This window comes from Dipodomys merriami, unplaced genomic scaffold (genome assembly GCF_024711535.1).
Source record: "Dipodomys merriami isolate MVZ:Mamm:240054 unplaced genomic scaffold, mDipMer1.0.p SCAF_4000, whole genome shotgun sequence".
NCBI classification, from domain to species: Eukaryota; Metazoa; Chordata; class Mammalia; order Rodentia; family Heteromyidae; genus Dipodomys; species Dipodomys merriami.
This window is the reverse complement of record NW_027205606.1, coordinates 1-12,500: the sequence shown is the minus strand read 5'-3', so window position 1 is coordinate 12,500 and position 12,500 is coordinate 1. Positions and strand designations below refer to the sequence as shown.

Below are 12,500 nucleotides of genomic sequence, written 5' to 3'. Positions count from 1 at the left end.
ATAGCTAAGATATTGAATCATTCAAGATGTCTACTGAAAGATGTAAAGACAAGGGAAATGTGGTCCTCACACACTAACCAGCCCCTTCAAAGACTGGAATTCTGTCATTTGTAGAAACGTGGGTGAAACTGGAAGACATTATATTAAGTGAAATAAGCCAAACCCAGAAAACACATATTGCATGCTTTTACTTATATGTAAAAGTTGAAAAGGTCAATCTCATAGAAGTAAAAAGTAGCACAGTGATTGTCAGAGACTGGACAACATGGGGGGAAGAGAGAGAGTGGTTAATGGGCCAAGGTTCAATTGCACATAAGGAATCAGTCCAATATTCTATAGCAGAGCAAAAGAAACTAGGTGACAATGATTACATGCATGTTCAATATTAGCTAGTAGAGAAGACTTTGAATATTCCCAACACAAAGAAGTGATCATTGTTTCAAGAGATGAAATGTGAATTCCTTTATCTGATCATTTCATATATACAGCGTGCAATGAAATACCACACTGTAGCAGCCAGGTGTGGCAATTCATATCTGTAATCCCCAAAATGTGAAAGGTGGAGATAGGATCATGATTTGAGCTAAATACAGTGATACCCATGTGTAATTCCAGCTACCAGGGAGACAGAAATAGGAAGATTATAGTCCAAGGCCAGTCTAAGTGAGAGAGTAAGACCTCATCTAACAACAAACTAAAGCAAAAAAGGGCTGAAGCGGGGGGGGGGGGGGGGTAGGTGGGCTGTTGTGTGGCAGAGTGCTAATCTAGTCAGTGTAAGGCCATGAATACAAACCCCAGTACAAAAAAAAAGACCAAAAGAAATATCCTACTTTCCACCCACAGGTGTATAACATGATTATGTAGCAATAAAAAGGTTAAAATACAAAAATGTGGGCTCAGGATCCAGGCTCACAGGGTAAAATCTCAGCCATAGGAGCCTTTTGCCTCAGATTTCCATTTGTAAGTTGCTGACAATCCTGGTGCAGAAGTCATCATTGTAACTACAGCGTACATTAGGATTGAGAACATTTCCTGGGCACCTTGTTAGTATCAGCAGTTATGGTCATCATGTGCCCATGTTTACATAGGCATGTAAAGGAATAAATGGTGAGGCAGGCCTCCTTTCCAAGGAGGGGTTATTTCATATTCCCAACACCCTCTTCTTGCTCTCCTCCTCACTTCTGCCTCTTCCCTCAGTTCCCTTATTTCTCTGCAGTGGAATCTCACATTCTGGAAAGCCAGGGCAGTGTCTCATGCTTGCCTCTCCCTCCCTTATGCCTTTGCCTAATGCCCACTTTCCCTGGGAATCCAGGCTCTGAAGAACAGCTGCAGCTCTAACCCTGCTTGCAGCTGCTGCTCAGAAACAGGGCAACATGGTTCAGCGGTGCTCCCTCTCAGGACTGATTTTTTTTCCCCATGTAACATCGACAATCTAGTTGGACTCTGCCAACTGTGGGCACAGTATCAGCTGCCCCTGTTTGTCCCTGATGCTTCTGTTTAGACCTTTTGTACTCAGACTCCAGCTGAGTCACAAGTAATTCTGTAATCACTATCCAATACTGCTTGTATCCACGTATCTCTGCCTCTGAATTAGTCTCTTTTTCTTCCCACCCAAACCCACTATGTAATGAAGATCTCATTTCATATATACAGCGTGCAATGAAATACCACACTGTAGCAGCCAGGTGTGGCAATTCATATCTGTAACCCCAAAAATGTGAAAGGTGGAGATAGGATCATGATTTGAGCTAAATACAGTGATACCCATGTGTAATCCCAGCTACCAGGGAGACAGAAATAAGAAGATTATAGTCCAAGGCCAGTCTAAGTGAGAGAGTAAGACCTCATCTAACAACAAATTAAAGCAAAAAAGGGCTGAAACCCTTTTTTGAAAATGATGATGAGGATGAGGATGGTGGTGGTAATGATGATAATGGTCATGATGATGATCAAGGTGGTGATGATTACCAGTTATCAAACAAATGATTAGGCTTTATAGTATATCCATTATGTCAATTATATTGGCGATCACAAAACCCCTGTGAGATACTGACCTCATTTTTTTTTTCAGATGAAGGTCTTGACACTTTAGAAAACTTGAGAAACTTGCCCAAAGCTGCTGCGTGCATTTGGGAAACCAACCTGTCATTTTACATCATTTGTTGGAATCACAAGCTGAAAGAAATCTTGAGCTTCTGATGACTGAAGGTGATAAGAGGAATTTCTTCATCCACAGCATCAGTAAAGTCCTGGCTGTACCATGTCATTAGTGACCAAGTGGAGACTTGCATGTTGCAGCATCAGTCTTCTGATGAATGGGATGTGTTAGGAGCCACTGAAGACACTGTTGTTCTCCAAAAGGAGGGTTATGGTTTCGTTATGAGGTTCTATAAAAAGCTTCATGCGGTAAAGAGTTGGTCTTCAGCTGGTGGCTTTGATTGTTCAAAGATCGGACGGCTCTGACTTAGCCAATCTAGATTAACCCATTGATGAATTCATGATTGAATGGACTGTGGAGGTGTGATGGAGGCTGGAAGGTAGAGCCATATTGGAGAATATATATATCCCTGCGGACCATTGTTTTGAAGGAGATCTTGTCCTTTCCCTCTCCCCTTTTTTCCCTATTCATCATTTTCTTCTTCTCTCCCCTTTCTTCTCTTCTCTACTCCTTCCTCCTCTTTCTCCCCTCTCTCTCTTTCTCTCTCTCTCTCTCTCTCTCTCTCTCTCTCTCTCTCTCTCTCTCTCTCTCTCTCTCTCTCTCCTCCTCTCTCCCTCCACCTCCCTCCCTCCCTCCCTCCCTCCCTCCCTCTCTCTCTCTCTCTCTCTCTCTCTCTTCTCTTCTCTCTCTCTCTCTCTCTCTCTCTCTCTCTCTCTCTTCTCTGTATCTTCCTCCTTCCCCCATGAGAGCAGGCCTTCTCCTGTAATTCCTCTCCACTGTGATGCTCTGCCTTGCTGCAGATCCACATGGAATTAAGTCACAGGGACTAAAACTGTTATTTTCTCGGGTATTTTGTCATAGCAACAAAACCCCCAAATAACACAGGTAATCATTGTGGTAGTGATCTCTGATGTTCTGAAGACAGATAACCGAGACAATCCTCAAGCAGGCTTGGTGCAGGGCATCGTGGTACCCAGGGTATGGGCAGCAAAATTCAAGATGCACAGCTTTTACTTGAGACACACAGAGGCTGCAGCTGTCCCTGTCCACCTCACCACACACCTCACCCCCTTCCCCATCCACCAATGTGAAGACACCCGGCCCACTCTGACAATGTCTAAAAGTGTTGGAGATGTCCTGGTTGGAGTAGTTGAACCCACAATGCCTTTATCTTACCCCAATTCTATTCTTTTTTGGGACTTCCTCTTGTGGTTTTGACATGTCACTCATCCTTGAGGGTGGCTAATTTTTATTTCTCTGGTTTTGTTTCTAAAACATTCTTTGTCATTCTTGTTGGGCTTTTAATTTTATACTGTATTATTACTTGAGTAAAACTCACTCTGACAACAATAGAACCCTCAGTAAGAGAAGCCTTATTTCTCTCTTCTTAAGAGTAGCCTACAAGCCGGGCACCGGTGGTTCATGTGTAATCCTAGCTGCTCAGGAAGCTGAGATCTGAGGATTGTGGTTTGAAGACAGCCTGGGCAGAAAAATTCCAGTGAGACTCTTATCTCCAATTAACCAGTCAAAACTGGAAGTGGTGCTGTGGTTTAAGTGGTAGAGTGCTAGCCTTGAGCACAAAGAGGCTGAGGGACAGTGCCTAGGCCCTGAGTTCAAGCCCCCAGGATTGGCAAAAAAAAGAAAAGAAAAGAAAAGCATTGCCTACATTTGAACATTGTACATAATCTTTCTTATGATCGTCTCTAAAACAGAAAATAAAACCCATACTTTCTGTAAAGTTTTATCTGTTTATTGAACTGTAAAGTTAGCAACACAATGCCCAGTTCATGCTTAAGGGCTCCCCTGTCTGCCAAAAACATGCTCTATCTCTTCCTTACTGTATGCAGAAACTGCTCTATGGATGTGCATAAAACCACCTCTCGTCTCCAGGAATTTATATGAGTGAATAGAAGAGACTAGGTGGGGAAGAAAGGGCCGCCTTTATTTTAGGATCATTCATCTTGATTATCTAAACTGCAAAAAGAAAGGAAATCCTGTTTGTAGAAATAGTTGGAATTTCATCTGGGCCTTGAAGACCCTACAGTTTGAGTCAGTGAAAGTGGAGGAGAGAGCACCCTGGGGGAGGGGAGGAAAACACTTGCTAAGACCTAAGGAAAGTAGTAATGTCATTTCATGTTGATTCAGTAATGCACAGGAGGAGCACAAAGTTGTGAAAAGGACAGGGAATGGCGGAGGGTGGGGTGTTTCTGATAAAAGCGGGGAAACAATTAACATCACCTCTATCACTGAACATCTAGATTAGTTGTGAGGGAAGGGGTTAGACACTGAGATTGAAGTTTAGAGTTCTTTCAGTAACAATAGAAGAACCACTGTGGATGTTTGACTGAGGAAATGACGTAGTTGGGGCTTTACTTTCAAAGAGTCCGTCAGGCTGGCTTTGCAGGAGGAAGGAAATATCAGATACAAAACTAAAGGAAGTCTGGAAGAATGCTGCTGTGTGAGTCCCAAAAGATTGGTCCTGTTGCCTGACCCTGCCAATGGAAGTGAAGGAGTAAAGGTGTGAATGAAGAGGTGAGGAAAATTGCGGATGTTGTATGGTAACTTCACACAGGTGCCACTATGAACCAATTTTACCATCTCTGTCTAGGCGTGTGTGCATGCATGGGCACCAGTACTTGGACTTTGAACTCATGGCCTTAGACTCTTCCTTAACGTTTTCACTGAAGACTGGCGCTCTACCACTTTTTGCTAGTATTTGGAGCACTTGCATCCCATCCCCAACTCCAGCTTTTTGTTGGCAATTGTAGAAAAGATTGTCTTGGATTTGTCTGCCTGGGCTGCCTTTGAACTTCTATCCTCAGGTCTCACCCTCCTAAGTAGCTAGGATTACATGGGTGAGTCACTGGTACCCAGCTTAATGGAGTTATTTTAGAGCCTTTCTTCTCTTTGATTCGGTTTCTCTTAGTATTGCCTGTGATTTTCTCTTAATTGTGGACACCTGTCACCAAGGGTCCACACCCTTCTTCAGGCTGAGTGCAGTCCCTGGGGGGGGAGTGGGGAAAGACGAGCTGCTTTCTTCCCAAATTTCTATTCGGGTGAGAAAATAGCTTGCCTTAGAGCTTCTTAGAGAAGAAAAGAGATTTCAAGACCTCCTTTCAGGCCTGGCCCATGGCTTCTTTCCCTCTCCACTGCTACACAGCTCTGAATCCCCCCAGGTCTCCCATCTGTCAGCATGTGTCCTAGATCTCCCTGGGCAGAGATTAGATAATTGTGCCATTCTTCCTTCAGCATGCCCAGGGGTCTGGCAGGAGGGAAGCTGCTGGCTGGCAGCAGTGGGATGGGCAGGAGCCAGGGGATGGTCTGCTCCAGGAGTCCCTAAGCAGCTTGCGGCTGTGCTCTCCGTGGGCCAGCCACGTGCGCCCCTATCCTGGATCTGCCTCAGCTCCCAGGACAGCCCTCATAGGACAGCCTGCAGGTGCAGACAAGGAAGAAATGTTTGCTCTTATGCGGCTGTTCTTCTAAGTCCTCCTCTCTCTCAGACTCCATTTCTACCTCTCTGCCTCCATCTCTCCTCCCATTGTTTACCCTTCTAGTTCAATTATGACCACTACATTAATGAAAGACTCTTTGTAGACTTGCCAAAAAAATAAATCACCCACAGAACATCTCCATTCGACTGTACAGTGCATGCATAGATGTGTGTTCAACATATACCAACACATTGGTGCTCAACTATGTCTTCAAATATATTCATACCTTCACAAGCATACATACCTTCTCACGTTTGTTCAATTATTCCTATGGTAGTGTATTTATATACACAGAAAGAAACATATCAGATGATAAGCAGATAAAGTATTTTACAACAATTATCCTCAGAATAGGTTATTTTTGTGGATAATAAAACTTTCTGCATTTGTAATCAAGACAATGAAATATTCACCATCCTCCCGTTCTTTCCTGGCAAGAGGAATAAAGGTAGTTAATTTCTCCATTTGACTTTTGATAAGTTTATTTCAGCAAACTGTTGATTAAGGGCCTTTTAGTTGACAAATATATTGACCTAATCATCTCTAAGAAATAAGTTCCTTGCCTAGCAAGGTAACAAATTAAAAACACTGTAGTTAGTCAACATAGCTGACTAGTGATGGCAAAACCACACCAGAAACATCTAAATACCACTTTGATTCCAATATTCTGAGGTTCACTTCGTTTACACACCAGCTTTCATTTGATCTAATCACATATTTTTTCAGTGTATGCATTTTTGCACACATTATTGCTCTGTCAGAGAAAAAATGAACATTATCTATGCACAGATCTATGGAACTATTAAGAAGAACTTAAATGGCACAAACATCTTATAGAAAATGGAAGTCCAGAGTTTCCCAGACTTTTCATGTTTATGTATTTATGTATTTAATTTTTATTTTTTTGCCAGTCCTGGGGCTTGAACTCAGAGCCTGTCCCTTTGCTTCTTTTGCTCAAGGCTAGCACTCTACCACTTGAGCCATAGTGCCACTTCTGGCCTTTTCTGTTTATGTGGTACTGAGGAACCAAACCCAGGGCTTCATGCATGCTAGGCAAGCACTCTACCACTAAGCTACATTCTCAGTCTGATATTCGCGTGTTTATTTATACATTCCTTTATAGATTTCTACAATCTCTGGAACCTATTTCAATGGATTATTTTGAAGACTAACTCAGTCTGGAGAACTTAATTTTTTGACACACATTGTAAGGTTCCCACTCAATAGCAATTTCCCTTCCCTTTCCTCTAATGTTTCACGATTGTTTCTTTAAATTTTTCATTTCACATTTAGCCACCTAATCCATTCGCTTGTGGGCATGTAAAACCATTGTGTGTATTATGAAGGCTAGCTATAAGTGAAGATTCCTTTGAGTTTAAAGTATGCAGCCTGTAATTAACCTTATTACAATTTTCCTTGTTTTTTTTTTTAGTATTTGTAGTTATTCACTTTGGAAACTTTAGCCAACTAACTGAGAGTTTACAAGTTTAATTAATTACCTAAATTAATTAAGGTATATAAAATTGTCATAAATAATCCTTAGCCTCATCCCAGAAAATGTGTTTTACTTAGCCACAAATAAAGTAGGAATTTACTTATCTAAAACAAATACATAGACAAAATAACATTAGAATCACAGAATCTGTCTTCCATCCAAGCTAATTTCTTGCCATGTAAACCAGTGAATGTCTCAGAATCAGTTTCCTCCTCTATCACATGGTGTCTGCAAAGTTTGATCCACCTATCTCACATGGCAGCTGATATTGAACATTAAATGGATAAAATCTTTCAGACCAAAATGTGTCATGAATGATAAATTAAGTAATCAGTGTCCCTAATACTTAACTTAGTATCTGGCCCCAAGGAAATTTTCAGAAACTCTGTGTAAAATTGAATCAAAAGATCTGGATATTGGTAACTGACACCTAAAATCCTAGCTACTCAGAAGCTGGTTTAAAATCAGTCCAGGCAGTAAAGTCTCCAAAACACTTATCTTCAAATTAACTACCAAAGTTCTAGAAGTGGAGCTGTGGCTCAAGTACAGCCTTTAGTGAAAAAAAAAACAAACAAACTAGGGGACAGGCCCTGAGTTCAAGCCTCAATGCCAGCACAAAAACAAGTAACTCAAAAAATACTCTTAAGATTACATGACCATTCATTTAGCATTGCAAAAGATTTTTTTAAAAAACTAAATTATATGATTTAATGTCAGGAACTGCAGTATTTTAAAGTTGAAAGCTGGTCATTTACAAAAACAGAGTATAAATATTTTTATTGAAGATGAATATTTCTAATATCTATGCTTAAGTATTAAAGCAACATATAGAACTGTTTTATTATAGTGTCACTTGTTAGAAAATTGAGAATGAAATTTGTCTTAGTATTTGTGCCTTAAGATTTGCTTTTTAAAGGTAACTAATAAACTCTTTTTGTTTTTGTTTTTGTTTTTTCTCAGTTCTGGGGCTTGAACTCAGGGCCTCAATACTATCCCTGAGCTCTTTCACTCAAGGCTAATGTTCTAGCACTTTGAGCCACATCTCTACTCTCTGTTTTTATTTTTCTGATGGTTAATTGGAGATAAGAGTCTTACAGACTTTCCTGCCCAGACTGGCTTTGAACCAAAATCCTCAGACCTCAGCTTTCTGAGTAGCTAGGATTACAGGCATAAGCCCCCAGCACCTGACATTCTACATATGTTTTAAAAAGTAGTTTCCAATTAGAGAACAGGAATTAGCAGATGCAATGGGAAGATGATGTTCTGTATCTTTCTTCTTCTTATCATTCTTATTACTATTATTATAATTATTTGAGACAGCCTCATTACAGCATCCATGTTAGCCTCAAACTCAAGATCCTCCTGGCTCAGCCTTAAACCAAGTCTTTTTCTGTATTAGCCAATTTAGTTTAGTTATGTTGATTATCAGTGTCAGCATTATCAGTCAGCATTGTGGGCATGTAAGAAGGGACCTGCATATTATTATGTAGGAAATAAACTGAAAGAAAACAATTGCATGAGGAGAGATATTAGAAAAACGTTCTTGTCAAAAACATGCTTCACAAAAAAAATGTTTTTCCTAAAGTTTTGAAAAGTTAATAGACTCACTTAAGTTATCAGTAATAATTTGTCTTTCTATGGTCATCTCTCTGGTTTGAGAGCCAAGATGACCCTTATCCCTAAAGACTTCTGTGAAAGTGGTAGAATTTTCTTTTCTCAGCTACACACTCTGTAGTTTATAATTTGAGTGGCTGAGACCAGTGATGCTAGCTATCTTTTAGTTTAGACTTTTCCAATTTCTAGCAAGCTTCACTGGAATATAGCAGTGACTACCTCTTATAGCCAGGCAGGCTTTGTTCTGCTAGCTGTTTGCTGGATGGAGAGCTCAGGGAAAGCTATAGAGGAGAGTGAAGGAAAGCTTTGAAGACGGACAAGGCAACACAATTTATATTAACTCACAGCTTTATTTCTGCTAGAAAAAAAGGAGAGAAAAACATCATTTTAAAACAAACAATTTGAACAATTGCTTTGCTTTGTCTTTAAAAGTCTACAGAATTATAAGAACACCCTGATTTAAAGAGTAGGCTCTTTCTAAGCAGACTGAACTACTATTAATTCAATTATAAAATCCTTCAGCACAGTCCCAAGGAGGCTGGGTAACAGCTGCTACATAGTCTCCAAAGATAGAAACCACAGCTTCCTCCAGAATAATTCTGGCTCAATTTATGCTCAAGGAAAAAAAATCTAAGTACCTTAAGTTGCATAGCCATTCATACATTGCTTCTTTTTGTAAGATCATGACAAGTAATTCTGAACTAACTTCCTCCTTTCCTCTCACTCCAAGACTCGGTACATTCTAGTAAAACTATGACCTACTTTCCAAATGAAGCCTTACAAAGGGTTTACCAGCTCAGCTATGGGATGCAAGGAATATACACAATAAGAAGAAATAAATAAAATAAATAATATCTAATAAATAACCCAGAACAACATTCAAGATCTAATGCCAGACAACTCTAGCTTCTACCTCCACCCATGAAGGTAAGTAATGGCCTCTACAGAAAGCACAGGGAATGGTTCTAGACTTCGTTTGACTTGCCTGTTCTCACTAGGGGAGAACATAATAAGGGAAACCACTTTGGTGGCTGGAGGAGTTGAAAGTCTCTCTATGAAGCTACTTTCCAAGAGATTTACAAACCAAGGGTGCAAAGTACAGCAGAGAAAGTGCTGCCCAGGCAATGGGAATAAAATAGCTTTTAAGATAAGGAAATATGTGAAAGAGATAAAATGATAAGGTCCATTTTGGTGAGAAACTGAGCTTTACAAGAATAGCATGCTAATCTATCCTATTAATTTTATTCATTGTTCCTATTGGTGTAGCCTGAGTTACTAAAGTTGCCCTCTCTAGCAGGAGTAGAATCTGATCCACTATTAAGTCATTTAAATTCTTGGTTTTGAACCTCAATCATTTTCCTGACAATTAAACAGAACAGTATAATGCCTCAGATCTCATTTCTTTGGAAAAAGACAAACGACCCAGTCAACATTAATACAAAGGGATGAGAAATTGCATAAAGAAACAAATATGTTGCTAATTAGGCTAAAGCTAAGACAGAGACATGGACTAGAAATGAAAGTATTCATTGACCTTGGCTTTCATTTCTGAACCTTAACGTCTTGTTGCTTGCCATGTCATCATGTAATAATACATTGTTTCTTGGAAGTAAGGAAGAGGAAATAGTGGTGAGGGACATAAGGACGTTCTGTTATAATTGAAAAAGTTCATGTTTGGTCATTGGTTAATGCTTGGTTAACGATATTGTTGAAGATAGAGATTGGTAGTTTTAATTGATTTGCATTAAGTAAATAAAATTCGTCTTGCTTGGGAAAAATCTTGTGGTTTTCCCTTGAGAAAGTAGGAACCTTGAACTTCAGTAGTTAGTGAGGCCAGTAGTCATTTTTATCACTTTATATTATGCAACTGGGCTGTGTGTTGATTCTAATAACAGTATCTTAACTGTCAGACTTTCCAGAACCCTCTGACATGGAAGCTATAAATGGAATTAGATGACATCTCTGTGTCCTATTGATCATACAAGTCTGAGATTTCAAGGGATTTTATGTTCTAAAAGCATTTTCATCTATTACCAAGGGTAAAGTTGGCATGAGGAATCTATGATAGTTCTCAGATCACATACGTAAGATGTGTTCAATTTTCCATCCAATGAGAAATACAGTTGTCCTCTTAAAGAACAGTGTGATTCACAGAGAAGCCTAACTTAGAGTTTTACCCTCTAGAAGTTAATTTGTTTAGTTTAATTAATTTATTTAGATTTTGGCAATACTTCAATTTGAACTCAGAGCCTAGTGCTTGCTTGGCTGGAGCTTACCATTTGTGCCATACTTCTAGCCCTGCTTCCTGATGCTTATTTTGGAGATGAAGTTTAGTAAATGCTTCTGGCCTCAAACTATAATCCTTCAGATCTTAGCCTACTGAGTAGCTAGGATGATAGGCATGAGCCACCAGTGCCTAGCCAAAAGCTGTTTTTAGACAGAAGATGTGTCATCGAGTTTAAAGAAACTTTGCATTCTGGGAGCTAAAAGACACACACCATATGCTCCCTTAGCCACTCCATGTGGTAATTCTATACACCCTATTTCTATTGTTGCTTTATTCGTTCTGATTTTTTTTAAAGATTCTATGGGTAATCACCAAATTTAGATGGTTTTTAGAACTGTGAAAGTCTTGAGAAATCACCTATACTTCGAGTAATCGCCTCAACATTTTCAATAAAACAAACAAACACAAAATAATTGGCAAATAGAGAGTTTGGGGTGCCATTGTAATAGGGTTTAGGACTCCTGTTACTACATGGTTGGAGGTCATCAAATGATTTCACTTGAGGACCCTAGATAAATGAGTCGAAGACTCATGGTTGGTAAGAAGAGCAGAGGATGGGTATTGGAGGCCCTATATGGTCTAAGATAGTTAGATCAGGTATACACATATCCAGAAGGTTCCTTTAACTTCATGGTGTATATGAACTGAATCTTCGGCTCAGCCACTTAGATAATGGGGAATATCCCCCACGTGGTTCTCTGCAATTATGCTCTCCCTGTGCTAATCAGTGAAGATGGTGTTGAGTTGGGTTCCGATGCCATGGTGGGGGTAGGAATCGTAAGACATGTCAATGGGAATGTCATAATGGGGGGTACCGGCCTGAAAGGGAGTTGAATGCGCATGCCCTGAGCTTAGACTCGCAGAAGGGTAAGGTGGCAGGAAGCTGTAGGATTTTTCCAGGTCAGGAGAGCCATCTTGCTTTAAGGAGAAGTTCCCACTGATGCTCAGGGGTGGTGTAAGGGGGCCTTCATAAGGAGGGGTACTGCAGTCAGGTGGCTGGTTCCCAAAGGGGGAGTCTCCCACACTCTTGAATACTTGAGGCTTGAGATGAAGAAGGTGTGTTTCCATATGGCCGTAAGGAGGACTGGGGAGTCCTGGAGATTGATAGGTAAAATTATGGCCAGAAATAACAGAGTCACAAACAGGTGATTTCTCCTCCTGTTTCTCCAGCAGGGCAGATTGTGGTCCAAGTTGGAGGCATCCAGCCACCAGGTTGCTGGTGGGCTGAGAGAGCCCTTTACAGAGCATCTCCACAAAGCCCTTTCCTTCAGGTGTCTGGCCCGTCTCCAGCACTTCAGACAGAGCCCAAATATAGTTTCTGGCCAGTCTAAGGGTCTCTATCTTGGAAAGCTTTTGGGTTTTGGAGTAACAGGGCATGACCCTCCTGAGATTGTCCAGGGCATCATTCAAGCCATGCATCCGAGTCCGTTCTCTGGCATTGGCCTTGACTCGTCG

At 40.5% G+C, this 12,500-nt stretch overlaps 1 protein-coding gene across 1 annotated transcript; it reads right to left on the bottom strand.

Annotated features, from left to right (window-relative positions):
* Window positions 1–11,765: 11,765 nt before the first annotated feature.
* LOC138806594 (neurogenic differentiation factor 4) lies at window positions 11,766–12,494 on the bottom strand (the record flags this gene model as incomplete). The annotated part of the gene is made up of 1 exon (XM_069992015.1): window positions 11,766–12,494. A coding segment is annotated over one exon (729 nt), but the record flags the coding sequence as incomplete, so codon positions are not given.
* Between the last annotated feature and the right edge of the window lie 6 nt (window positions 12,495–12,500).